This window comes from Lissotriton vulgaris, chromosome 9 (assembly GCF_964263255.1).
Source record: "Lissotriton vulgaris chromosome 9, aLisVul1.2, whole genome shotgun sequence".
NCBI lineage: Eukaryota > Metazoa > Chordata > Amphibia > Caudata > Salamandridae > Lissotriton > Lissotriton vulgaris.
The window spans coordinates 78,455,600-78,483,212 of NC_141697.1; the positions used below are offsets into that span (position 1 = coordinate 78,455,600).

Sequence of the window (27,613 nt, forward strand, 5' to 3'; positions counted from 1 at the left end):
TGACACACCAATACCAGTTACTACATACGCACTCACTGATTCCTAGGTCTACACACACATTCACTCATTCACCCATAGAATCACTCATTCCTTCAGTCACTCATCAATACAACACTATCATATGCACTCATACACCTATACGACACTCACACACTGCCACTCATCCATGGAGTTACTCACACACCTAGTCAGTCATGCAAAGAATCAATCACACTTTGATTTCCTCAACTATACAGTTATACACACAACACCTTACTTATTCAAACATATACTAACACATACTTACTCAATTATACAATCACTGATACAAGTACACAATGATCCATACAGCCACTCGCACATTCACTGGCTCTCATGTATAGTCATTTATATAAGCCAACTCTCACATGCACTGTGTTTTACATATGTACTTACTTGGACATGTAGCACTGAGATATCCATTCACTCACCAACACACCCATGAACACAGTCAACCGCCCATATAGCTGTTTTAACATGCACTCTTGTACTCCTACACCGAGTGAATCAACTGCTCACACATCTATGCACAGAGTTACACACCTCCCAGCCACCCACACACACACAGTCTCCCATTCAAATACTTGGGCAACCAATCAATAACCCATATAGCCACTCATATAGCTACTGATCAACACATGCAGCAGCTTACACAACAACAGACATACTGATGCACACATTCAGACAGTTTAGTCACTAACCCATGCATTTAGTAAGACACATTTAATCACTCACTTATACAGTCTGTCACGCACCTACTAAATCCTTCATCCAGACACTTATACATCCACTCATTCTTCAATATGTAAAACATATTTAAACTTTACAGAAACACAGTCACTGCATGATGTCATCAGTGATGTCATCAGTGATGTCATCAGTGATGTCATCAGTGATGTCACTGACCATGTCATGAATGATGTAATATGTGACATCATCAGCAGTGGTCCCAAGGCGCTTCGACCGCTGCGAAACCCTTCCTGGATTCCCTGAGAGATGGTCCCTTAATGGCTATCTCCAGGGTGAGACCAGGCATCCCCGGCGGTCTGGTGGGGCCGTTAGTGAAGATGAGGCAAGCTAATGCCCAGAGTTGCCGAGTGTGATCGCTGATCAGAGTGGGCACCGAGGCGAGAGAATTATCGAGTCCGCTGACCCTGGTCCAGAAACCTGCCGCGCCGGGAATCGAACCCTGGTCCCGGGCCGTCCTCTGCTCTCGGGTCTGCCGCCTCTAACCAGTGAGCCACACTACTTCACTACATATATATTATATGTATGTGTATATATATATATATATGTATGTGTATATATATATATATATATATATATATATATATATATATATGTATGTGTGTATATATATATGTATGTGTGTATATATATATATATATATATATATATATATATATATATATATGTATGTGTATATATATGTATATATATATATTAGTGTGTGTAGTAGCAGTACTTTATTCGATCAATAAATGATCATTCGCCAAAATAAATCAAACAACTCGCATCATTCATTAAAAAGGTTTAAATAGGAACATATCCTGAAAACATCATAATTATAAGTGCAGTTAAAAGTAAGACCTATTATATTTATCAAAAGCTTTTCTATAAAAATAACCTCATGGAGAATCACGAAAGAATAATTTATAGTCCGGCAAGAGAAATCACCAGTTAAATCACTGTCAATTGCACATTATTTCAAATTTAAGGGGGAGAGCCATCGGTCATTTTACAGTCATGTTCCTAGTTGTTAGCATCTTAACCCTGAGCCGCCAGGCCTATAACAAGTCTCTCGTTAATGTATACACAAGCCATTTAGTTGTGTCCGATCTAAACACGTAGTGCATCTGCTGGTCGTGTAAATGACAAAAGTCGGCCTTCTGGAAGTATCTACCTTTTTATTAGGTTTCGCCTGGCGTCCACTGCGCAGCAGTGTTCGCGCAGGCGAAATCTTATGTTAGACAGTACGGGGCTTTGTCCCGCCCCTCTCTTCCATTGGCTAGCTCCATAAATGGAGGCTAGCCATTGGAAGAGATGGTTGTCAATCACTCTTTCCCCTGTCACAACGCGATTCGTGGGCGTTTAGGGGTCTTTTTTTAACTTCCGCCCCTTTTCTCGTCAGGCCTGCACGGCCGCTCCCCCCTCGCCTCCCGATTGGTTTCGTCATGGCATTCTACAGATGCGCTGTGCCCCTTGGTTCAGCCCCCACTTCCCAGGGGGACAGTGGCTGGGCCGGGGGTCTCAGTTGTGCAATGCAAGTAAATGTTAAGAGCGGGCGGGGGCAGGCCTGGGCTATTCTGGGGGTTGGTTTCTGGGTGGGCAAATGCAAGGCTCTTTGCGGCTGGAATGGGGTGCTGTCCGAGGGGCTCGTGCCGCGCGCCGGCAAGGACATCGCATAGTTTCCAAGTAATGGTGACAAAGGCATCGCGCAGAGAGATGGTCGAATCGGCGTCTTGCGGGACAGTGGCGTGCGTCAGAATGGGGCAGGGTTGCCTTGGGAGCTCAGGCAACAATAATAACAGCAGAGGGGGTGAGGCCGAGCGCAGGAGCGCAGGAGAGTAGGATGAAGTCTGGGAGAGGCGGGCCTCGGGACTTGTGCGCAGGGAGTGGCGCTCGGGAAAGGGTGCCTGCTTGTAAAGTGTTGGGGGCGCAGGGGAGGTTCGTGGATGCGTGGTTGGGGTCGGGAGCACGAGGGTGGCTTGGCAGGACAGTGGGGAGGGGTGTTTGGTGGAGGGGCGGGTGAGGGCTTGTGGGCAGAACTGCCGACACGGGGTGATGGCGCGGGGTGCCACGCAGACAGTGGCCCTCAACAATAAGGGGAAGAAAATAAATGACGACACGGAGGGCTCTATGTCAGGGGGACCAGGATAAAAGGTGTGCTCTCCCACAGGGCAGGTGGATACGGTTGCACCCGGGGCGGAGACTCAAGGACAAGAAGGGGGTAGATGGGGATGCAGGCCAGGTGGGGGAAAGATAAATGCCGGTTGGGCATGCGAGACACGGAGGGTGTCAGGTTTGCTGGAGGTGTGTTGAGAAATACTCATTCGTAGGCGGGGGGCAGCTCTCGAATCAGTGGGGGCTCTGTTTTGGAAGGGAGGGCTCGGGAGGTGACGAGGTGGATGGGCGCAGGGCGGGCGGCGGTGGGGTCCCGGACTGCGGAGGTCAAGGGAAGGAATGCTGGGGGGCGGGTTGGAAAGACGGATCGGTGGACGAAATTCAGGCGGGGAGGGTCTACGTCTATACATTAAGTGCGGTTTCAAGGGATCGGGATGGGTGTGCAAGAGCTGCCGGCAGAGGTCTTGGTTGCGGTTACACGGAGAGGTAACGTCATTCGAGTAAGAGGGCGATGTCAACTCATAAATATAATAACCGTAAGGTAGATAAGGAAGGTGGAGTGACTATGGGATGCGCCATACATGCAAGGATAGCAAAAAAAGGCGCCAAGCAGGTAGCCATGGAGGAGGCATAATGGGGGTCGGATTGCAGGATAAAGGAGGGATGAATCGGGTTGGGGGGAGGGGGCCGTCCAGGAGAAAGAATGTAGGGAGATAGAGTTATGGGCGCGGGCGAGAGACGTACAGTTAGGTGCCATTCGGAGAATAGGCCTCCGATGCAAAGGGAGCAGAATTAAGAAGAGCTGTACATGTGTAGCATCAGCATATCGTTTGATTGGCACTCGTGGCGAATAGGCACTAAAGGTATACTGCAGGAATTGCATAGATTGTGTAACACGGAACTTGGTGGCCTTTGGGGGGTCCTAGCAGAGTGAACGAGAAAAAGTTTCACTTTGCCATGAAGGGATAACAATAAGTTGAACTATGGATGCTTAGAATGTCAGGCGCGGTCCCGGTGAAATTCAGGTGGGTTTGGGCTGGGGGGTTTGGGGGAGGGGGGGCAGGGTGCAAAAGGAACAGGGTGCCACAAGGTAGGGGCGGATTGGGGCACCAACGCAGGCAGCCAGGGAAGACACAGCGTAGGAGGTTAGTGACAGGAGGGAGGAATCCGCAAAGGAAAGGAATTTGTAAGATGAGGAGAGCAGGGAGGGCCGCCGATGGTAAGGGCTGGCGAATTGTGGGGGGGGGGGGCGGAGCCTGCTCCCCCAGGCATGGCAGGGAGCGGCAGATATGGGGGGGGGAGAGGGGTGAATGGTGCAGGGAGCTTGGAGAAGTGTCAGCAAGGAGTTGGGGACCCTCCCCCGCCCCCGTGGTAGTCCAATAAGGAGGCATGGGTCAGCACAACAGGGATACGTATGGCTACAGAACAAGTCGAGAGAGTGAAGGTCCCAGTCCTGGCATCGGCGGGGAAGAGTGCGATAGGCGAAAGTTAAACTCCGAAGCATTGTTTCCAGGACGCGTGTGTGGGGGCATTTAGGACAATGGCACGAGCAATGTGCCCACGGTGGCAGGGGGACACAGATCGGCAGTTAAAGTGAGCACAATAGTGGATAGAGAGGGGAGGGAAGCATGGCACACCGCTGGCGGCCTCAACGCTTCATTGCTCTACTAGGGTCTTGTTCCGCACACAAGCGAGGACTGGGGCCCAGACTGTGTAATGTCTAAAGGATCACTTCAGAGTTAGCAGTATAGGAAAGGTAGGTACGGAGGGCGTGTGCACCCTATGTGCAACGTGGATGTGCTGGTGAAATACATCGCGACTTGGTGCAAATTGAACGAAACTCCTTCCAAATTAATAAACTACCTAAGACCGTTCACTGTATACCCTTCACATGTCGGATGGTGTTCAATGCGTGCTGCTGGACACAACTGATACGCTGGCTGCCGTTAGTAACTGACTTTATTTACTACGTGATTGCAAGAGGAAAGTCAGCGCTTTACGAAACTGAGGGCATTTCTTCCTTAGTTCCTTTAGATTTCAAGGAAAGCGTACCTTGAGTTGGCTTCTCGCTACACTTGTTTTTTGACGAAACTACAGAATAGTGCATTTCGGTTAGCACGCCTTATTATGTTTTCTTTATTATTTGATTTTCACTAGCATGTCACACATTCTCAGTTAATATATTGTATTTGGCCAATTTGTAGCATCCACTTCTAATTTAGACTGCAGTGCAATTTACAGGTTTTCTATTGCCCGATGCAGTGAATGCGTTTGGGGAGGGGCAGGACAACAGGAAGAGGGTGCGGCTGGGACGAGAGCATGCTGGGTCGCCACCGGGGAGCTGCATCCGCCCCCCCGCCGTGCTTGCGGAGGTTAATGAACGAGACAACAGACAGAACTGCCTGGCCAGAATTTACTTATTTGATGCGATTTTCTATAGCGCAAACTTTACCAGGTCAGCATTTGGAGCTGGGATGGCGGTCGGAAATTTGGGTCGGGTCAGTACTGTTTAGCGGCCGGGGCGGACGTCAGGGGGAGATGCAGGGGGCGCTCTGTTTTTGTGTGCCTTTACGGTGGTCTCCTCAGTTCCAGCAGTACTTGCGCCCTGTTAGTACTAGCTGCAGGATTGTCTAGTGGTCCCTCCCTAGCACCATTAAATAGCCCAGACTTTACCCGAAGGTGCCAGAGAGCGGTACAATGGGAACAGGCGGATACAGGGGAGAAAATTACAAGTGAATGAATTACAAAAGAAAGGTTAGGTTACAGGAGGCCATTGTTTAGTTAAAATAAAAGAAGGTTTTCATAGGAACAGGATGGTTTGGTTTTACAGAGGAGGGCGAATTGGTGAACTGAGAGAACTCGGGCCTCTTAGACGGGGGGAACAACAAAGTCTCATTAACGCGCAGATGGTCTTCAAGGACCTGTGAAGTACTTGGGGGCAAAAAAAAAACAACAAAAAAAACAGGGGGGTGGGGGATCAGGCTGAGCAGAGCCCAACACAATCTAAGGACTACAGGCATGAAGGGGAGGGGGTTGCAGGTTGCGCCCCCCCCCCTTCTGGCCTTGGTGGCAGTTACAAGACTACAGGAGCACAGCGTTAAAAGAAGGGGAGGGGGGTCCAGTCTGCCCCCCCCTCCTCTGGCCTTGTGGGGAGTGTGCAAGGCCTAGGCCGGGGGTTTGGGGTGGGGGGGGGTTGGGACCACTACTCTCTACTACACACTCTACTACTCACTTACTACTCTCTACTCACTCTCTACTACTCACATTCTACTACTCACTCACTACTACTCACTCACTACTACTCTCTCTACTACTCACCCTACTACTCACTCTCTACTACTCACTCTCTACTACTCACTCTCTACTACTCACTGTCTATTACTCATGACAATGCTATCTGTTTTCAAAACCAACACATAAATAAAACATCTGTCATTTACAATGCCAAAAGCACTAACTTTTGCGAAGGCGAGACCGTTGCATTGTAAATGCTTGTTCTAATGTTTGCGTAATAAGGTCAGGTAAACATAAAATGTTCTAAAGATGCAGGACTTTGACTGCACACAGGACACATTGGATTTACAATTTCATTCTTCGATTTACTTTGGTAGCGTCCAAAGGCAGAGCCCCGGACCTAAATTGTACCTAAAGTGCACATGCTTATGGAGGTTCAATTTCATCCATAAAAATGTCAAACTGGAAACCATTTTTTAAATATAAAAATCTATCAGTTAAAGTGCCTTAGCCCCAGTTTGAACAATCACTGCTTAACCTACCTAAACCAAACCAATCGCCCAGTCTGTTTTTCAAGGGTTAGTAATTCATCTACTGCTTCCATGACTGTGATTTTATTGTTACTGGTCCAAAATCTTACCCAGAACACTAGAACCTGCAGAACAGTAGTAAGTGAAATGAAATAATCTTTAGCCCAAAGTCTAGGCGAACCGGGAATAGTGGCCTATTTATTGGGAGAATTAAGATTGATCTTATACGTTTATTTTCCTCCACTTCTAGTTGTTTCAGTTGTTCCATGTCCCACAATTGTGTGTGTGTGTGTGTGTGTATATATATATATATATATATATATATATATATATATATATATATATATATGTATGTATATATATATATGTAACACCTTGGACCACATGAATAGATTTCATCTATGTTTTGTGACGCTCCATTAACGTTGAAGAAAGGTATGGTGGAGTGAAATGATCATCGGATCCCCATTTAGGTACCCAATGAAATTAACTGGGGGGAAAACCGTGACCATAACTGGCAAATGGTCATATGTCACTTAAGAGTTGTGTGCTATATTCATAGGCCAAAGACTGTCTTTTACACTGATAATAGGATAATGCCATCCACTTGCACAGGTAGCACTATCCAGGCTTCAGACTAGGGCCGGACTGACCTTTTATTCCGTCATACATTTCCCTGATGGAGTGGAGCCATTGGAGGCTGATTTTGAAATCCAGGAGCTGATTCTACCTTTGTCTCTTTCCCCAGTTCCCTGAGATCAGTTGCAGCAGGCACAGGTGGCATCAAGGGAGAGACAGTAAAAGGGGGAGTGAGGGATGAGAGCAAGGCAAATAGAGAAGAGAGAGGATGGATGGAAGGAAGGAAGGAAATAGAGAGCAAGGAAGGGAGCAGGGTTGAATTTTGCCAGGGTCCAGTGCAACCCTACTGCTGACAAAGACACATGACAACATACTATTTCCTATCAAAATAATGCATTCAGATAGAACACCATACAGTTATTTCTGAATTTAGTTCTGAATGTTTACTCACTGATATCATATTCCACCACACTCCATTCTTACTAAATAAAAAGAAAGTGTCTTTCAAATGCCCCCTCTGCTAAAGAGTGAAGTAAGCTCTACCATTTCCTCAGAAATATCTGTAGCTGAAACTACCATTTTATAACTGCGAGCCATGGAAATGCACTACACCCTTTCCTGCCTTTAAATAATTTACACCTCAATTATTTACGTACGGTACTTCAAGCCTTTTTCAAAAGATGTTTCTTTGCACTTCTGAACTCCCTTTTAAAAAAGAAAACAATGAAACAAAACCTTCCGCTTTCAACATATTGCGTCAACGAATATATTCTAAATACAGTGCACAAAGTGGGGCTTTTCTGGAGTATCTCTTCTTCCTGATAATTAAATGTTTTGAAATTTGTTTGTGTATCAGAAAGCTACTGTACAATAAATCAAACACACAGTTTTACTATTTGGCCATTGACAACAATTTAAAATACAATAAACGTTTAATTCATCTTTTTTCTTCCTACATTTTCTTTTAGATAAGTGACATTTCCCATGTCCCTTTCACTCCAATTTATCAATAACAAATGTATTTGTGTGCATGTCAGTGAAATGGTGAGCAGTGCTTTTTGTGACAATCCTACACTTTTGGATTTCATGTATGAATTATTGACTGCACTTTAAGAGACTGCAGTGGTTTGCCCAGGAGGTCACAGCTCTTACTAAGCCCTCAGTCTGTGGCCACAATTTATATAAACATTACTGTGACCTCCTCTGGGTCCATTGTCTGACACTATAAATGTAATAGTGCTCACGATGTATTGTGTGTGAGCTAGTGACTCCTAATACAGTCTTTTATGTTGTATTAACATCATAGATCCCTTTGAAAACCTAATATTCTTGGGAGAACAAGATCCTGAAGGAGGACATCATCTCCCACTTTCTTCAATGCTCCCAAAATCGTTGTTTCATTCTGCCATTTTGTGTTTTTTTTAAACCTTCAACAATTGAGTACATTGAAAGCCTGCTACTCGTTACTACAAATAACATTTTTCCAAACTAGACCCCGAGATAAGTTCCAGAAAGGCTTTTTTTCATTCAACAAGGAAAGGTCCCAGCCACTCTGAACCAAGAGATAATCTCTGCGAATGAGGAAAAAGTATTAGCCAGCCCTCTGGAAGCAGGCTTTACAGGTCCATCTCAACCCTCACCTTCATTGGCACAATCTGGAAAGAGAAGCTGCTCCTTAGCTGCAATAACTCGTACAGTCTCACTCGGTTGTGCATGACAGACAATCTGGACTCAGACTGTGAATAGGACCACAATCACAACTGCAGACGTTAAAGTAGTAACAGCCTCCATAGCCTGTACAGGCTGCTGTTTTCCCAAGTCTTTATTTTTGGCACATCGGACCAATTACAGCTCGAACTTCTCAATCTTCTACGCAGTGGGGCCATAGGTCGAAATGAGTAGGGCTGAATATAAGAAAAACTGATTTTTAAAAAACTTTAAAAAAAAAAAATTCTCACTATTTAAATAACGCAATTTATGAGCTAACCAGGATAGTATCCCTATTCCTCAGCAGGCACGTCAACCATGTATTTAGCTAATGGAGATAAATGTCAGCTGATGAAAAATGCGCTTATGCATTTCTTTCTATAGCATGGCAGGTTCTAGTACAACATCTACCTAAAAACTCCATCTGCAAACCCTGATATCACAAACTCCTAATGGTAAACCAAAGGCTTCACCAAAAATCACTGCTCTGCACATATTTTTAATTGAACCTCATCAGGAGCGTTGGCACCTTATTTGTTTTCTCTTGGGCAGTTTATCCTTCTCTCTTTTTGGCCTTCAAGGTTTAGGTTTAGACCAACATCCAGAGGGCTTTTCTCCTCAAGATTCGAGAACAGAAGGGACTTTACCAGAGTGTACTTTCACATGTAGCTTCAGTTGGCTCAGCCTCATCATGAACTATTTTTATGGGTTCCAAGAGCCTCTCTCCTGTAACATGGCTATGCTTCTTTTTTCCTTCTCACCGTCTCTTGCCTCGTTCATCATTTAACTCCACTTAGAAAGATTGCCCTTTAACGGTTTATCTGATGGGCTTGTCCTTTACTGTTTTCAGACGAAAGCACATATCTACTCACAGCCTGTTAGGAGGTACGTTGGTATCTATGCACACTTGATTTATTTAGTTTAGCTCATAGCTGGGAGATTATCTGGCATTTATGTGGGAGTTCCTTTCACAAATACTAGATTCCTCACTGGTGATGTTGTCCTTGGAGTATCCCTATTCGTCTAAAACAAAAGGGAGTCTTCACCCTTCCATTTATTCATAACATGACCCAGTATCCAGGCTAGATTGGTCCTCCATCATGACGTGGGAACCGGCTGCTTCCTCCTTATTACATAAAAGCAATGAAACACTTTTGTTTACTACTCTTATGTCAGAGTAGTTAATAGCTAGTTTTCAACCGCCCCTGTCTCTTGCTAATCACTTGTAAGCTATACTCAACAGTATGTCCCCTCAGGCCAAGAAAGAAGTTAGTCTCACCAATTCCTTAGGTGGAATAGAGCTCCCACAAAGTGCAACCATCTGATCAGCCAGTTAGCCAAAAAAAATTCCATGCAACCTCCTGCCTCCACCCTTGCCCTTTTTGGCATATTTTAACAAACATTCCTCAGCAAGAAGCACCAGTTCCACAGACAGCTCAATGTAAGCAGTTAGCAGTGCCATCAATTTTTTCACTTGCATTGCTTGCGGTTGGTCTCAAGGGTGTTTCGTGAGGAGGATTATATTAATAATTCAAAAGGAATCCATACATGTATTTCTATTGGATACATCTGCCAGTGGATTCCTCACCTTGTGAATATCCCCTTGCGTTAGCAACATTCGGAAATTCTTTTTGTAGCTTCGCGCCGACGTGGACGACGTCACAAAGGCACGGCATTGCGCGCGACTCCGCTGACGTCACAGACACCATAATAGGCCCACGACGGCGTGATGACATCATTTCCCTTTTTTCTGCGTCGTCGATGCTAACGGTTTTCTAGGGATCGTCTGTAGCTGTACAGTAACTTTGTTGTATTTTTCTGTGTTTCATTGTCTTCTGTCGAGATGTCTTCGAAGAAGACTGGATTTAAAGCTTGCGGGGAATTTGGCAAGACGATGTCCATCACTGACCCGCATGAGTGCTGCGTCTGGTGTCTGAGCTCCGACCATGACGTCGAGGATTGCCCATCTTGTAAGAAGATGACTCCGAAGGCCCTTCGTGAGAGGGAGACGAAGCTCCTCGTTGCAAAATTGAAAAGTAAGAAAGAAAATAAGACTTCAAAGTTGCGAACTCAGCGTTCGAGGTCGAGGTCTCGTTCGAGGTTGCGCTCGGAGTCGTCCTCTGCTCATGCTTCGAGGTCTTCGAGGAAGAAGCACAAGAAGAGGAGCCATGAGTCCCAACATCATTCAGAGAAGGACTCTAGTTCGAGACCGAAGTCGCAGGTTAAGCTACTTTGGAAGGAGGTGGTGACTTCGGCTTCGGAAGCACAGGACTCCGAGGGTGAGGCTTCTCGTGCGAATTCGCCTGGGTTACCGAAGCAGATAGTGAATCCATCTCCGTTTCCGTCCAATCCTTCTGGTTCGGAGGATGAAGGTGAGGTGGAGGAAGTTGGTGAAGGCGAAGTTCCGTTGCCTGCTGGTCCGTCGACCCCGGTGCACCAGCCTGAGGAGGAGGTCGACGGACGTCGTGATGACTCCGCTCCCTCGAGAGCAACCTGGGGGCCCTTATCCAGCCTTTCCGGCTCCAGGTCAGGATCCATCCCAGTTCCTGAATGTTTGGAGTTTACTCCAGGGCAATGTACCCCTCTGGTGCACCTGTTGGTCCCACGGGTCCTTTGGCGTATAACCTGGGTGTCCCCCAGGCTTATGCTCCTGCGCCCTTTATGCCTTTCATGCCTGCTCTAGCACCGCAGTGGCATTTCCCGGCGCCAGCGAGGCCTTCGACGCCGAAGCCGTCGACGCCGAATCCGTCCGCCGATTCCGTTGACGCCGGTGCCCACGACTCCGATCCAGAATCCCTTTCGGCCTCGGGTTAAGCTGCCTCGCCCGACTTCGGGTTCAACGCCGGCTCCGGCGGAGTCGGTCCGGGATCCTTCAACTTCGTTTATGAAGGAGAGGTCGAGGCGTGAGGCCCAGAGACTTCTGGAGGAAGAAAGGTATCGGGATGCAGACATGGAGGAAGGAGAGTTACAGGATTCAGAGGATCCTTTTGATGATCTGAGAGAGGCCAGTGGACTTGAACTGTCTCCTGAGTGGGATTTGGCCTCTGTGTCAGACGTGCCTTCCAAGGATGTGACCCCTTATCACGTTTGTAATTAAGAAGGCTGCAGACTTGTTAAATATTACTCTGCCCACCGCTGAATACAAGTCAAACATTCTTACTGAGGTCCTTCACTCGCCTTCCTCCGTTATTGAACCAATGCTTCCATTTAATGACGCTTTGGCTGAACCCATTTATGAAGTTTGGAAGAAACCTCTGACAGCTCCTGCTGTTTTAAGGGCTGTTGCGAGGAGGTATAGGGTGGCACCTGGTGACCCGGACTTTTTGTCAACGCACCCCCTGCTGGAGAGTTTGGTTGTGCAGGCAGTCTGCTCAAAGAAGTCAACAGGTGCTTTTCTGCAGGTTCCTGGGGAAAAGGAGGCAAGGAAACAAGACCAGGCGGCAAAGAAAATCTTCATCGGCCAGCATGGCGCTAAAGTCTTCAAATGCAACTTGCCTGATGGTTAGATACATCCATGCTTTGATGGATTCCGTCAAGCAGTTGGTGCCTAAAATCCCTGAGAACGATAGAAAGGATTTTCAGGAGGTTATTTCTGACACTCAGTCTGCGGCAAGGCACGTAATCCAGAGTGGGCTGGACACGGCTGATTCGGTGGAGAGAGTGATGGGTTCATCTGTGGCCACGAGGAGAGCTGTGTGGTTGAAATCTTCAGAATTCTCTGTGGATGTTCAGTCCGCTTTGATGGATTTGCCCTTTGATGGGTCAGGATTGTTGGTAAAAAGGCTGACGCTGCTTTAGAGCGGTTTAAAGACAGCAGAGCGACAGCGAAGTCTTTGGGCCTTCAGACCAGGGGTTCATTTGGAAAACGATTCGGAGGATTTGGCAGATCTTTCTTTCTGGCCTACAAACAATCACAGCAGCAGCCGCAGCAGCAGCAGAATACGCTGTACAAGTCATACAGGGGCAGACAGAGAGCTCGTCCTAGAGGTCGCCAAGCTTCCTCCTCCTCCTCTTCCCTTTCCTAGCCCCCTGCCACCACATTAAAGCAGCCCTAGATCCGCCATTCAGGATCATGTGGGCCCAGTGGGGGGCCGGCTTATCCATTTTCTACGAGATTGGGAATTGATTACATCAGATCTTTGGGTTCTCAATCTGGTAGAGAATGGGCATGCTCTTTCTTTTCGGGAATTTCCCCCCAGTTACCCTCCTTGCCAGGGTTATTGTTCGGAGGACCACCTGCTTCTCCTGCAGGAAGAAGTCCTGGCACTGTTCAGAAAGGGTGCAATAGAGGTGGTTCCAGAGCAGGAAAGGGGTCAGGAATGCTACTCCCGGTATTTTCTGATCCCCAAGAAGGATGGCAGACTTCGTCCTATTTTGGATCTCAGGATCTTGAATCTCTACCTGAAACAGGAGAAGTTCAAGATGCTCACCCTTGCGCAGGTTCTTAAAGCGCTGCTGGAAGAAGACTGGATGGTGTCTATCGATTTGCAGGATGCGTATTTTCATATTCCCATCCTGAAGTCGCACAGGAAGTATCTCCGTTTCACGGTACGGTTGCAACACTACCAGTTTGCGGTCCTCCCGTTTGGTCTTACTACTGCGCCTCGACTCTTCACCAAGGTGATGGCCGTGGTGGCTGCACATCTCAGAAGATCGGGGATACCGGTATTTCCGTATCTGGACGATTGGCTAATCAAAGCAGAATCTCCGGAGATAGTGCTCCATCATCTGCAAGAGACAACTCAGTTGTTGCACAGGTTGGGTTTTTTCGATAAATGTACCCAAATCTCACCTGGTGCCTTCCCAGCGCAACCTGTTCATAGGTGCGATACTGGACACTACTTTGTGTTGTGCATTCCCTCCTCCTCAAAGGATTCACGACATACAGGAAATGATTCCTTTATTTTACAATGGAGCAATCGTTCCAGTCCTGAAGGTCTTCGCCTGCTCGATCTGATGGCTTCTTTCATCCTGTTGGTCAACCATGCACGCTGGCACATGAGGGCACTCCAGTGGTGCCTCCGCAGGCAGTGGTATCAGCACAGCGGAGATCTCAGGGAGTCAGTGAGGATCTCGAGAGAAACTGCAGCGGATTTGTCTTGGTGGGGTGTGGAAGGCAATCTGTCACAAGGAAAGCCTTTTCAACTACCTCCATCGGTGGCCACAGTGATATCGGATGCATCCACTCTAGGGTGGGGTGCTCATCTGGGGGATCTGGCGGTGAAAGGTCTTTGGTCTCCAGAGGAAAGGTTGCTTCACATCAACCTTCTAGAATTGCGGGCGATAAGTCTGGCGCTCAAGGCCTTCCTCCCTTCCCTTCGCTGTCTGTCAGTTCTAGTCCTGACGGACAACACGACCGCGATGTGGTCTTTCAACAAGCAGGGAGGAGAGGGGTCGCAGTGTCTCTGCAGAGAGGCTCTGCGTCTCTGGTCCTGGGTTCAGGACCATCAGATTTGTCTGATGACAAATCATCTGGCCGGAGTTCTGAACGTTCGTGCAGACAGTCTCAGTCGGCAGTGCTCCGCCGACCACGAGTGGAGACTCCATCCCGAGGTAGTTCATCACGTCTTTCGGACTTGGGGGACTCCTCAGGTGGATCTGTTCGCCACTCACGAGAATGCTCACTGCCAGTCATTCTTCAGCCTCCAGTTTCCGATGCAGGGATCCTTGGGGGACGCGTTTCAGTTGAGTTGGGACTCGCAACTCCTTTACGCGTTTCCTCCCATACCCTTGATTCCTGGGGTTCTGAGGAAGATTTGCCAAGACCGGGCCCAAGTTATATTGATCGTCCCAGATTGGCCAAGAAGGGTGTGTTACACAGATCTTCTCCACCTCTCTTCGTGCCCGCCGCTCCGTCTCCCTCACAGGGCAGATCTCCTCTCTCAGATGGAGGGGCAGGTTCTACACCCCCACCTTCAGACCTTACACCTTCATGCCTGGAGATTGAGCGGGGCAACCTGATTTCCTTTTCTCTCCCGCACAATGTGGTGGATGTCATCTTATCGGCCACGCGTGACTCCACCAAGTACATTTATTTTTATAGATGGTCTAAATTTGTTGCTTGGTGTGGGGAGAAGTCCGTTGACCCTTTAAGGGCTCGTTTGTCCAATATACTTAAATTCGCACTTTCTTTGGGCCAGCAAGGTTTTGTGGTGGCAACTATCAAAGGTTATTTGTCGGCCTTATCGGCTTTCCTTTGTTTGCAGGACCAGCCCTCTTTGTTTAAATCACCTATTGTATTACGTTTCATTGAGGGCCTTACCAACACATTTCCTCCAACTCCTTTTATTGTACCTCAATGGGACTTGAACCTTGTTCTTACGTCCTTGATGGGTTCGCCTTTTGAACCTTTACACAAATGTCCCTTAAGGCTTTTGTCTTTTAAAACTATTTTTCTAGTAGCAATTACCTCGGCAAGGAAAGTAAGTGAGCTTCAAGCTCTTAGTTCAAAGCCCCCATTTGTATCCATTCATGCTGAAAGGATGGTTCTTAGGACCAGGGCTGCTTTTCTGCCTAAAGTGGTTACTCCTTTCCATCTGGGGCAGTCTCCCTACCTTTTATCCTCCCCCTCACCCTTCCAAGGAGGAGGAGAGACTTCACCGCTTGGACCCTAAGAGGGCGGTGAGCTTTTACCTGGACAGGACAAGTGAGTTCAGGTTGGATGACCAGCTGTTTGTTGGATTTGCTGGCTGCAAGAAGGGGAAGGCAGTGCACAAGTGCACGCTCTCGAGATGGATTATCCTCTGCATTAAGATCTGCTACGCCCTGGCGGGTAAGGAGCCTCCAGAGGGTATGATGGGTGCGCTGTTATTTGCACATTGTCTCCCCCTGCACTTACCTGGTCGTTCCCCGTTCCGTCACGGCTGTTGTGCCGCTTGAACGGATGGGACGCGACTCCTCCCCCTCATTTACTTTAAAAACGCCAAGGTGTTCGGCCACGCTGGTGTGAGTAGCGCGAGCTAGGCGCTGAGAGTGAGAGGTGATTTGTGTAAGTTGGCAGCAGCTGGTTGACCTGAAAACCACAATACCTTCATTTTAACAAATTTTATGGGAACTTGCTGGGACTCATTTAGAGCTCCGGATTAATTTTAAAACTGCGTGTGTGAAGTCGATTGGCAGATTTTATACACGCTGTTATTTGCACATTGTTTCCCCCTGCACTTACCTGGTCGTTCCCCGTTCCGTCACGGCTGTTGTGCCGCTTGAACGGATGGGACGCGACTCCTCCCCCTCATTTACTTTAAAAACGCCAAGGTGTTCGGCCACGCTGGTGTGAGCAGCGCGAGCTAGGCGCTGAGAGTGAGAGGTGATTTGTGTAAGTTGGCAGCAGCTGGTTGACCTGAAAACCACAATACCTTCATTTTAACAAATTTCATGGGAACTTGCTGGGACTCATTTAGAGCTCCGGATTAATTTTAAAACTGCGTGTGTGAAGTCGATTGGCAGATTTTATACACGCTGTTATTTGCACATTGTTTCCCCCTGCACTTACCTGGTCGGTCACCGTTCCGTCACGGCTGTTGTGCCGCTTGAACGGAGGGACGCGACTCCTCCCCCTCTTATTGCCTCGCTTGTTGTCATATCCGGGGTCCTGCCCATAAAGGTAGATGGGCACGCGGCCCCGCAGCGGACCGGCGCAGCGGGAGCGCCGACGGCGCGCTGAAGGCGCGACAAAGGCAAGCCCGTCTGCGCCCGTCCGCGACTGGAGCTCGGCCTCGGCCAGTTATGCTGCCTGGTCGGGGACCGACAACGGAAGGATTACCTGGACAGGTGAGGAGCTTCTGTCGTGGAAGCCAGCACGGCCATGTAAAGCTGTTAGGGCTGATTTATTGAAAGATTCCTTACCTCAGGCATGCTTGCATTGTGTGATGACTTTTGGTACATACAAACCCAAAGCCCCAGCTGGCCCTCTGGCCTGTAGTTTTAAAGCAGGCTTGTTGAACTGTAGATCACTGGCAAAACATGCTGAGGACATTTGGCTACTGTTGGAAATGGGATGCCCTGTTTCTGACAGAAACATGGCTGAATGATCATAACATGACTGCTATTTCCTTAGCCGTGCCCCAAGGTTTTAAAATATGTTTCTCAAATCGAGATGGCGACAGAAGGGGTGGTGGTGTGGCCCTCATTGTTAAGGACCGGTACAAACTTACATCTTCAGTACCGATTTTGATCTCAGGGGTGGAAGGCTTGCACTTCTGTCGCCAAATTTCCCCTCAACAATCTTTGGCGGGCCTTGTTATTTACCGACCCCCGGATTGTTTAGAGGAGAACTCAACTGCGCTTATGGACATTATTGTCCAATGTTCTCTCCTCCACCCGCATTTTTTAGTGGTAGGGGATTTTAATGTGCATGTTGATAGAACTGATTGCCCCCAGGCGGAGCAGCTAATTTCCACTTTAAGCGCGGCCAACTTGTTACTCTTGACTACTGGCCCTACGCATACAGCAGGTCACCCGCTCGACCTGATATTTTCCAACATCAGGGATATGTCAGTGGAGGCACCTCAGCCATTGCTGTGGACAGATCATGCTTTAATTCCTTTCACCATTTTAGCACTGGGCGAGAGGCTGGAGGAGGGAAAAAGTTCCGTCCTGCAGAGACAGTGGAAAAATTTGAGACCAGAAATGATTGGGCCAGCCCTAGCCCGGTACCCCCCGACCCTAACCTCCAATACAAAAATTGATGCCAAGGCTTTGAATCAATTGATTAGTGACATGGTGGAGTCTGTTGCTCCAGTTAAACGAGTAATGTCACAGAGGGAATCCCCCTCGTCTACAGAGGAACTAAAGGCAGAAAAATCAGCTTGTAAACGACTGGAACGGCTGTGGAGGGCAAATTACTGTGAATTGGCTAGGCCCGCTACCGGCAAGCCACTCGTAAGCTTCATAAATCAATAAGAAAGGCCAAAAAACATTTTGCCACCTCCATTCAGCAAGAAGACCATTCAAGTAAAGTAGTTTTTAAGATAGTACAGTCTTGTTTCAAACCCAGGTGTATTGAGACAGAGGTTGTCCCTTCGGTAACACTCTGTGATAGCATCTCGGAATTTTTTGATAACAAAATTAAGAAAGTTTACAGTTCATTCTCCCTGCCAAGGCCCACGGAAAAAGTGGATGTGGCTGAGACCAGTGGCCCTCTGGCGTTCCTATCTCAATTCCAGGCGATCTCGTTACCTGATGCCCTGCAAGAAATAAAAAGGTGTAAATCCGGGTCTCCTGATGACCTCTGTCCACCTAAGCTCTGGAGTTTGATGGCGGAGTCAATTGCGCCCGCTCTCCGGCATGTGTGGAATAAATCGATTTCTGGTTATAGTATCTCCGTGCACTCACTAGGTTATTCCGACTAAATTGGTTTGGGCGCGTTTCCTTGTCGCACTATGCCAGGTGGTGCCTTATATCATGCAAACAAAATGTGATGTAGCAATCACTGCAAGGCGCGCATTTTCACATGAAACTGGTGGGTTTATTCGAAAGTTACTGTGCTATTCAAAAGAATACAAACAAAACTTGCTTCAATTCTTGATTGCGAATTTATTTCATTCCAGTAGGAAAATCATTCATCAAATGATTCTTGAAATGTATCCAACATAAATAAATCTTCACATTACTTGATGCTTGCCCAATGCATTTTGGGTTAGTGGGTGTAACCCTTCGTCAGGGGCCTAAAATGAAAACATACAAGACCTTAACTTTCAGGAACAAGAGCCATGAGGTCATAGTGACCGATCAAATAAATAAATAAATAAATGACTGTTGTATCAATGCTTTGATACAACAGTCATTTATTTGATCGGTCACTATGACCTCATAGCTCAGGGGGCCCCAACTGAAGCTATTTTTAGGAAGCTGTTAAAAACGTGGCTTTTTAAATAATTGAGCTTCTTTCTTCTTCTCTCTCATTACGCGGTCTTTTTCGCTTGCACTGCACACTCAGTGCCGGGACACCTCGGTTGAGGTAACTGTACGCGCTCTACAAAAGTCCATATTATTATTATTATAAGAGCTCACTCTACTGGAGCAAAGTCTTCTACATCTGCATTTGTCTAGGGGTGTGCCTGTTGAGGACATTTGTAGAGCGGCGACTTGGGCCTCCCTCCACACTTACACGAAGCATTACTGCTTGGATACCGAGGTGAGGAGGGAGGGCCACTTTGCACGCGCTGTCCTCCAGGATTTCCTGGTATAGAAGAGTGGACACCCTCCTCCAGGAGTGGGGACTGCTGTGGGACTCTATTCACAAGGTGAGGAATCCACTGGCAGATATATCAATCAGAAGAACAAGTTACTTACCTTCGGTAACGCTTTTTCTGGTAGATACTATATCTGCCTGTGGATTCTTCACTGACCCACACTCCTCCCCGTTGTCCACTCTTCTATGCCTGAGTTGATTGTAATGTAAATATGTTTTATTGTCAAGGAAATGTTTTATTTCGATTGCATTTCTGCATTTGCTACACACACAGTGTGTGTTATCATGACATTTGTGTACTGTGTATACTATGTATATATCTACTGTAATCGGTCCATCCGTGTGCCTCGAAGGCACGGAAAAAAGGGCGGAACTGATGTCATCACGCCAGCGTGGGCCTATTATGGTGTCGGTGACGTCAGCGGAGTCACGCGCAATGCCGTGCCTCTGTGACGTCGTCGGCGTGAAGCTACAAAAAGAATTTCAGAATGTTGCTGACGCAAGGGGATATGCACAAGGTGAGGAATCCACAGGCAGATATAGTATCTACCAGAAAAAGCGTTACCGAAGGTAAGTAACTTGTTCTTTTGGAATTCTCTCCAATAGGTATTAAGCATTGCACTTCAGTATGGAAGCTCCATGCTCTTTAAACCATGTTTCTAGTGAATACGTTCAGTATTCGAGGTTAATTGGCTGACTTTCTGTTTGCATACATTTGTTCGAATTTTTAGCAAACTGCATGGCCTGTGAGCCGTCAGAATTCACTTCCATTTCACTCATAGGCTCTTTGAGTTATGAAGCAGAGTAAACATTAAGATGTTGAATCCCTTAAAGATGACAGTCGAACCAAGCAGTTCAGTTTTACTGAGTGAGGGCGGAGGCTGCCTGGTATGTAATAATTTCATTTAAAATAGGGGGTACTTTAACTTTATTTATAGTAGCCACAGATTTTTTATTTTATTATGACCCGACTGCTTTAAATATAATATTTCTTTTATTCTTCCTTTTCTAAGCAATAATCAAGACTTTTCATTTTTCTACAGCTACCATGATATGGCTGGTGAATATGGCAGATGCAAATCCCACAAATGACTTACAAGGTGCCGAAAGCTCCCGCCGCAGTTCACAAGGTACATTTTTCAATGTCATTTGTTACCCATTTTAATAAATGTAACTAGGAATATTTTTGTGTTGCAGTTCAAAGTTATGTTTCAAAACATTATTCTTTTTCAATTGATCTTAATCAATATGCATAAAGACTAAATATTCTTGCCCATGTGCAGTATTACACATCAGTACCCAAAATATGGGGCTGATTAGGATGGCGGACGGATTGCCTCCGCCAGGCCGGCGGTAGCCACCGCAGGCCCGGTGGAGGCAATCCGTCCGGCATCCTCACAGAAAAGACCCCCTGCCACGTTAGCATGGCTGGGGGGTCCGCGGCGGATGGCAAGACCGGAAAAAGTGCATACATATGGTGGCAGTGTCTGCGAGACACCGCCAGCCATATTATGATAACAGCAGTCCTATGCCTTTCCACGGCGGCATTGCCACCGTGAAAAGGCATACGGTCTTTGCTTTGGGGGCCCGTTGCGGGCCCCCAGGGTGAAGGGGGGGTGGGTGGTGCACATGGGGGTACCTATGGTACCCCCCTGCATTTACATGCTATTTTAACCTTGCGGCGGGTGATGCTTCAAGCACCCTGGCAGTCACATCCTAATTGCACCGTAGGGACCGCCGCTGCCCCTGCGGACTGTCCCTCCACCTCGGGGGTGGCGGACGAACGCAGGTCCGTCCTCCATCCTAATGAGGCCCTATGATGGCAGTCATAACTAAACAATGTGGGCAGAGAAAAAAAAAAAGATTTTCGTTTATTAAAAACAGGTACTATAATTATTCACGAACCAATTTGAAAATCGAAAACTGTTTTAAAACACTCTGAGCGATATTACTGACTAGATCGCTCTCAATGTATTCTTTTTTTTATTTTTAAAGAAAGAACCAAAGACCTGCTTCACACGCATACAGGGGGAAATTCACTTTAAAGCAGCCCTAAACCACCACAATGCACAGTGCAGTGGCAGTTGACCATTAGTTCCTTTTTTCAAACTCTGAGAGTGAGATCTCTGGCCGGGCTCTAACCTTTCATCAGTATTCTCTAATAAATTGCTTTCATGACTCATTTTTTGACTTCTCTCAACGTTGTCTATATTTTGGAATGAGACAGGTTTGTAGTGTATCTGTTTCACCCCTATTTTGTGCCATCGAAGACCTGTTTTTTCTGAAAGATTTTTCTATGCATTCACCTGATGGCTGCAAATTCGACAAAAGCAACCAAGGTATGTTGTAAGTGATCATCATCTCTAACAGCTAGGCCTAAATCACATAATCTGGATATTATATCTACTTAGGATGGGAGATCCCTCCATGTTCTTGGTAAATTCCTCCAGGGTTGACACCAACTGTACTTGTCCTTGGATATTAGTATCTTTCAATATAAACCACATCGAGGTGTTTTTGTTTTAAGGCTTTAGAGATAAACTCTACAAACAACCTTTGTCTTTTATCAGAAAATGTTATTGTTTTTCCCATCTGTCGCCAAACACATACAACAGTAATACTGTTTTGCATCCTTTTTAAAAGTAGGATAATCATTATTCCTAAACCTTGTCTAGGTGTTTTGCATGTGAAATTCTGCCTTGCATATTCTACTGCATCCACTCATACCCCAAAATGCACCATATATCTGCTACAAACTGATCATCAGCCATGATGTACAATGAATCTTACTTTACCCTGTATTTGTCAGCCATTCCACTTTTCTAACCACATCCATGCAAGTTCATGATATTGTCAGCATTTTTATGATTGTTTTTTTTAAATTCTGCTCATTACTCTGTCACCGCCTCTGCTTGTTTTGTGCTTAATGATGAGTTAAGTAAACAAATTAAATCTGAAAATCTTTACAAAGCTTCAACTCTTCTCTCTTTTTTAGCTAAGGTTAGAGACCCAGCTAACAAACCAGACATTGAGGTACCTGTGGAGGATGAGGGTGGCTTTGGTCCTCAGTGGCAGCAGCAGAGGGATCAGACCATTGGCCCCTATGAATCCACTCCAGAAACACGAGCTGCTATTCAAGCAATGCCCCACAGCAACCCACCAGCTGAGGATCCGGAAGAACGTGAGTACCTTTTCCTAAGTATTATCAGCAACATCTCAGTTCTTACTTAGGAATTTATTGACTTTCATGCTATTGAGTGTTATAAATAAAGATTTGTGAAGTGTCAGGTGCCGTTTTGAATTCTAAGTTTACAATTAATGGACAGGATGTTTATCCTCACTGTAAGATATTGGGGTTGTTTGTTGACTGTGGTGTGAACCCTTGGCAAGCAGCACCACTTTCGAATGAATGAATGAATGAATGAATGAATGATTTAGGGATTTATAAAGCGCGAACTAAGCCCATGGGCATCAAGGTGCTAACAGCAGACAGCACAAGCGGCAGCGGGTCCAGAGCGCCTCAAAGTACTTCACACAGCAGCCCTCACTGTCCGTAATTATCTTATGTTATGTTATGTTAAAAAAGCTTATATAGTGCTCAGCTGCCCCAGCAAAGGGGCGTCCCGGCGCTGTGTAGCAGAGGGATAACTGACTCCGATGGGATTCAACAGGGCATACTTCCAGAAAAGCTTAGTTTAGGGGGAAGAGATGAGTTTTGATTGCCTTCCTGAAGTTCAACAGGCCTTCCTGTTCTCGTATGTAAGCTGGTAATGAGTTCCACAATTTTGCTGCTAAGTAGCGGAAGGAGCGTCCTCCCGCTCGGCAGCGCTTAATCCGAGGTACTCTGACCAGATGTTGACCTGCAGAGCGTAGTGCGCGAGTTGAAACATATGGGGTCAAAAGGTTACAGAGTATTTTAGGAGTAGCAAGCTTTAAGATTTGAAAGAAAGGCATAGAGTCTTAAACTGAATTTGCTGAGCCATAGGGAGCCAATGAAGCCTCCGGATGGTGTCCGAGATGGAGCAGAATCGGGGAATGCCTATTGAGGCTCTAGCAGCCACATTTTGAATGCGCTGCATCAGAGAGATCTCTGCTCGATTGGCTCCCAGCAACAGGGAACATGCACAGTCCAATCGGGAAAGAACCGTAGACTGGACTATCAGCTGCCTTGTGGATGAGTCAAAGAATTTTAAAATAGGTCTTAGACCGCGTAGAATGCCAAAGCATGTAGCCGGGACTTTTTTAGTCTGCGAGCAGAAACTAAGGGAGGAGTCAAGCCACACTCCCAAGTTTTTGACTTCTGTTTTGGGTTCTGGGGCTTTACCCTGAGCATTGGACCACTAGTGGTCTCCCCATAGGTCTACGTTTTTTCCAACCAGTAGCACCTCTGTCTTATTTCCATTCAACTGCAGACAGTTAGATGTCATCCAGTCTGCCACGGCGGTCAGGCTGTTTTTAAACCTGGAGACATGTGGGGCCGATCCTTCCGTTAGGGCAACCACTGCGATGTCCGCATATGAGACGATGGCAAGGTCCCATTGTTTGGTGACAGCAGCTAGCGGCTGGACATAGAGATTAAATAATGTGGTGCTCAGTGCCGAGCCTTGGGGGACACCCTGATCAATAGAATGTGCCTGAGATAGGAAGGGAGGGGTGGCGACACGAAATGACCTATTGGTTAGAAAAGATCTAAACCAGGCAAGGGCCATATCAGTGATTTCTGCCTCCTCAAGCCGGTGGAGCAGAATCTTGTGGGAGACAGTGTCAAAGGCGGCACTGAGGTCTAACAGAATCAGTACCGCCGTTTGACCATGATCAAGGATAGATCGCAGATGTTCCGTCATGGCCAAGAGAGCTGTCTCTGTACTATGACCGGCGCAGAAACCATGTTGTGTTTCATCCAGAATGTTGTTGGAGCTCAGAACGTTGGTAAGCATAGTGTTAACATGAGATTCTGCTACCTTCGCTATCCAGGGAAGATGAGAGATAGGCCTGAAATTTTCAGGTTTCATAGGGTCTAAATTAGGTTTTTTGAGGATGGGAGAGACCCACGCCTGTTTCCATTTCATCAGAACAGTGGCGGATTAGAGAGAGCCATTAATCAGCTGGTGTAGCAGGCCATACAGGGCAGCGAGGATTCTCTGAACTGGGCAGGTTTGAGTGGATCAGCCGGAGAGCCGGACTTGATTTTCACAGTCAATTTACTAAATTCTTCCCAGGAAATCTCAGGAATAGCCGTCAGATTAGAGGCTAAGGCTGATCTAATAAAAGGAGCTGGGCCGGGCGTGCTCGTGGGAGAGAAAGATTGATAAATAGCCCGTATTTTCTCCACAAAGGAGGCCAATTCTTCACATTGGGATTCTGACGTAGGAATGGGCGCTGGAGATTTTTTGGCACTGAGATCTTTTAGAATTTTGATCTCAGATGCATAGTACTCCGCTCGGGCCCTGCATACAGCTCTATGATATGCTTTAAGTTCGGCTAGGTAGTAAGCTTTTTTTTCGGGAGTATAGTCTTTCCTCCACTCACACTCATACCTTTTACATGTCTTCTTCAAGGAAGCCAAGGTGTCAATACCAGGGATGAGAATCCTGTGTGCGATCCTAATCCAGGTTGCCGGTATAAAGAATAAAGTTAAGCTTTGAAGAGTATTTGAATATGCTGAATATCGACAATAGACGCACAAGATCTTTTTGGAAAATGTTTCTCAGTGACATTGTTACGTATGAAATCTCAACCTGATGAGGGTCTCCGTTCAAAATGTTTAAGGTTAGAACATCTGAAAAAACAGGAGTTGGCCTGTTGACGGGACGGTATCACCCTACAGCAATACATGGAGAACCAGAAAATCCAGAGGGTTTGGGGATTCTAATTTTCCCAACCTTTTAAGATTTAAGTGAGGAATTGCTGGGCGAACAGGAAAGCAATCTTGAGGGTGCATCTCATACATTGAGGCAGATATTGATCAAGCATGCTGAAAGTAAGTGTGCTAAATTACAATCTGAAGTTGAAACCTTAGAGACTGAGATTGAGTCCTTAGAATGTAAGGAACTGGTAGGCAATACCTATGACGTTTTAAGCAAGGCAATTGAAAACCTTCAGCACTACCTTAAAGTTAAAAAGATGAGAAAGATTAAAAGAGATTATCAAGACTACAGGGAGGGGACGCATTTACACCTTTACGAAAAAATATGATAACATCAACATGAATGATGATAGAGAGTCAGAGAAGAAAGTGAGGATTTGAAATCCGCGAATAACTGCTCTATTGCGTCACTCAGTAGTGACGCTTCTAGTCGTATAACAGCTGACAACCCTTTGGGTAAAGGTACCTCCTCCTTTCAGAAAGATCTAGAAAGATTGAGGAGGGGCAACAAACAATACAGAAAGGATACACAACAACCAGAAGGGTTGGAAGGAGGTGGCAAGGCAAAAGAAAAGGAAAAAGACAAAATGTTGCAGCAAGTGGGAGTGCAGACAAGATAAAAAAAATACATAAATATGGGGACATCCCGGTTTAACATGCTTGAATTTGTGGATGACAATGAATCTGATTCTCCAGGTGATGAAAATGCATGTGGTAAACGTGAGGGGTTGGAGGTCATCAGTGTTTTAAGTAGGGATTTAGACACTGATGCAATTGAAGTGTTATGCAAAGGATTGAATTTCTGCCCCACTGAGAAAGGGGACATGACAAATGTGTACATCGACTTGTTCAAATTTACAAGTGTTAAAATTAAAGGAATTTTTCATCAACAATTTGAAAAGGCTGTGATTCATGCTGTTAAACAAGCTTCTATGTAATACACTATTGCTAATATACAAAACATACAGTGTCTTTTATCTTTTGAAAACGGCGAGACTAGAGATATGGAATTGTTATTGGATGATTTAAACATTGTAGAGAGTCTGGATGCAGATAGTGGACTTAGGCTAAAATCTAAATTCATTCCACATCTCGCTGTCATCAAAACATTATTGAATTTAATTAAAGAGTCACTCAAGTGTTACATCTATTAGAAATTTCATCTAGGTTTTGCTCTCCGCTCAAACACAACGTTTCAACCAAGGAAAGATAGGCATTGATCAGATTGCGTAAAGATGATACCATAGCGATTCGTGAAGTAGAAAAGGGGGCAGCATGGTCATTATAGACAAGGTGTCAGTATGGGTGTGATATAGCGCCAATTAAGTGACCACCAGGTTATGAACGTATTTTGAGCAACCCTATAAAAGACCTTACTGTGTTTATTATTTTAAAGTTGGAAGAAGGGAAGGACGTGTGCCTATTAATTGACGGTAAATATCAATATCTACGGGTAAGCAAGGCGAGATCACCATGCATATATGTATTACCCAAGGTCCATGGGGGGGGTTTCCCTCCTGGCAGGCCCATCATTTCAGGGATGGGATCACCCACTGAGAAGCTGTCCAACTTTGGGGACATTACATTTCAACACTTTATCAATTTACCGTCATACATACAAGATGGCAAGGACATATTAACCAAATTTAACAACTTTACTTGGCCTGATGAATTACAATTTGTAACATTTGATGTAACAAACATATATACATGCATTTGTAAGAACATTGGATTGTTGGCAGTAAAACCCTTTTTGGACGAAGACCGGGCAGGCCATTTTGAACGTAAACGTATGATATTGGAAATGACTGATATTATATTGTCAAGGAATTGCTTTATCCATGATGGATGCTGGTATCAGCAGCTCCAGGAAACAGCAATGGGTTCCCCATTTGCTCCCTCCTAGGCCGTACTCTTCATTGGCTGGTATGAGAGGGAGCATGCCTGGGGCAGAGGGGCCTCCCCCTGAATGTATCATATTGTCTTCTGGGGGCGACAATATGATATGATGGCTGGCTCCTCTGAGGCTCTTAGGAATACTTTCTATATTGAAATAATAATCTTTACACTGTAAAACTGACCATAAATTCCCACAGTGAGAAAATTCATATCTTGGATTTACACTTTTATGTGAAGGAAGTTACGATTCAGAGCACACTGTTCCGCAATAAGACAGCATGTAATAGTATTCTTCATGCTTCTAGTGCATATGCAACTTCTGTTATCAAGAACATCCCATATGGGGAAATGATCCATCTTAGACGCAACTGAAGTGAAGATTTAACTTTCAAGGTAAATACTACTCAGGCCAAAAAACTAGTCTTAAATATAGGCTATAGGGCCAAGGATTTGGCCCAGGCAGAAAAGAAAGCTCTGAAAGTGATTGGGGATGCTACTCTTGAAACACGGTGTAGCATGATACAAAGTAGGAAAAGGTGGGAATCCAAGAAACCTATGTTTATTAGCATATGCTCACTCCACAGTGAACAAAACTACAGGATTTTACGCAAGCATTGGCACCTTTTGACAAAAGTACCTGGGTTACGTAATGAGATTGGCCAGAACCCTAGAGTTGTGTATAGGAGAGGCCGTACTTTGAGGAATTCGTTATGTGCAAGCTATGTCACCTCTACACACAACAGG

General features: G+C 46.1%; 1 protein-coding gene across 2 annotated transcripts in view; it reads left to right on the plus strand.

Moving 5' to 3' along the window:
- Nucleotides 1-27,613, plus strand: part of PSEN1 (presenilin 1) — a 193,977-nt gene that overhangs the window by 143,739 nt on the left and 22,625 nt on the right. For both annotated transcript variants that reach the window (XM_086937086.1, XM_086937087.1), the window contains 2 exons: nt 20,148-20,234; nt 22,100-22,285. In XM_086937086.1, the coding sequence (XP_086793212.1) occupies nt 20,148-20,234; nt 22,100-22,285 (273 nt within the window). The remainder of the gene's footprint in view (nt 1-20,147; nt 20,235-22,099; nt 22,286-27,613) is intronic.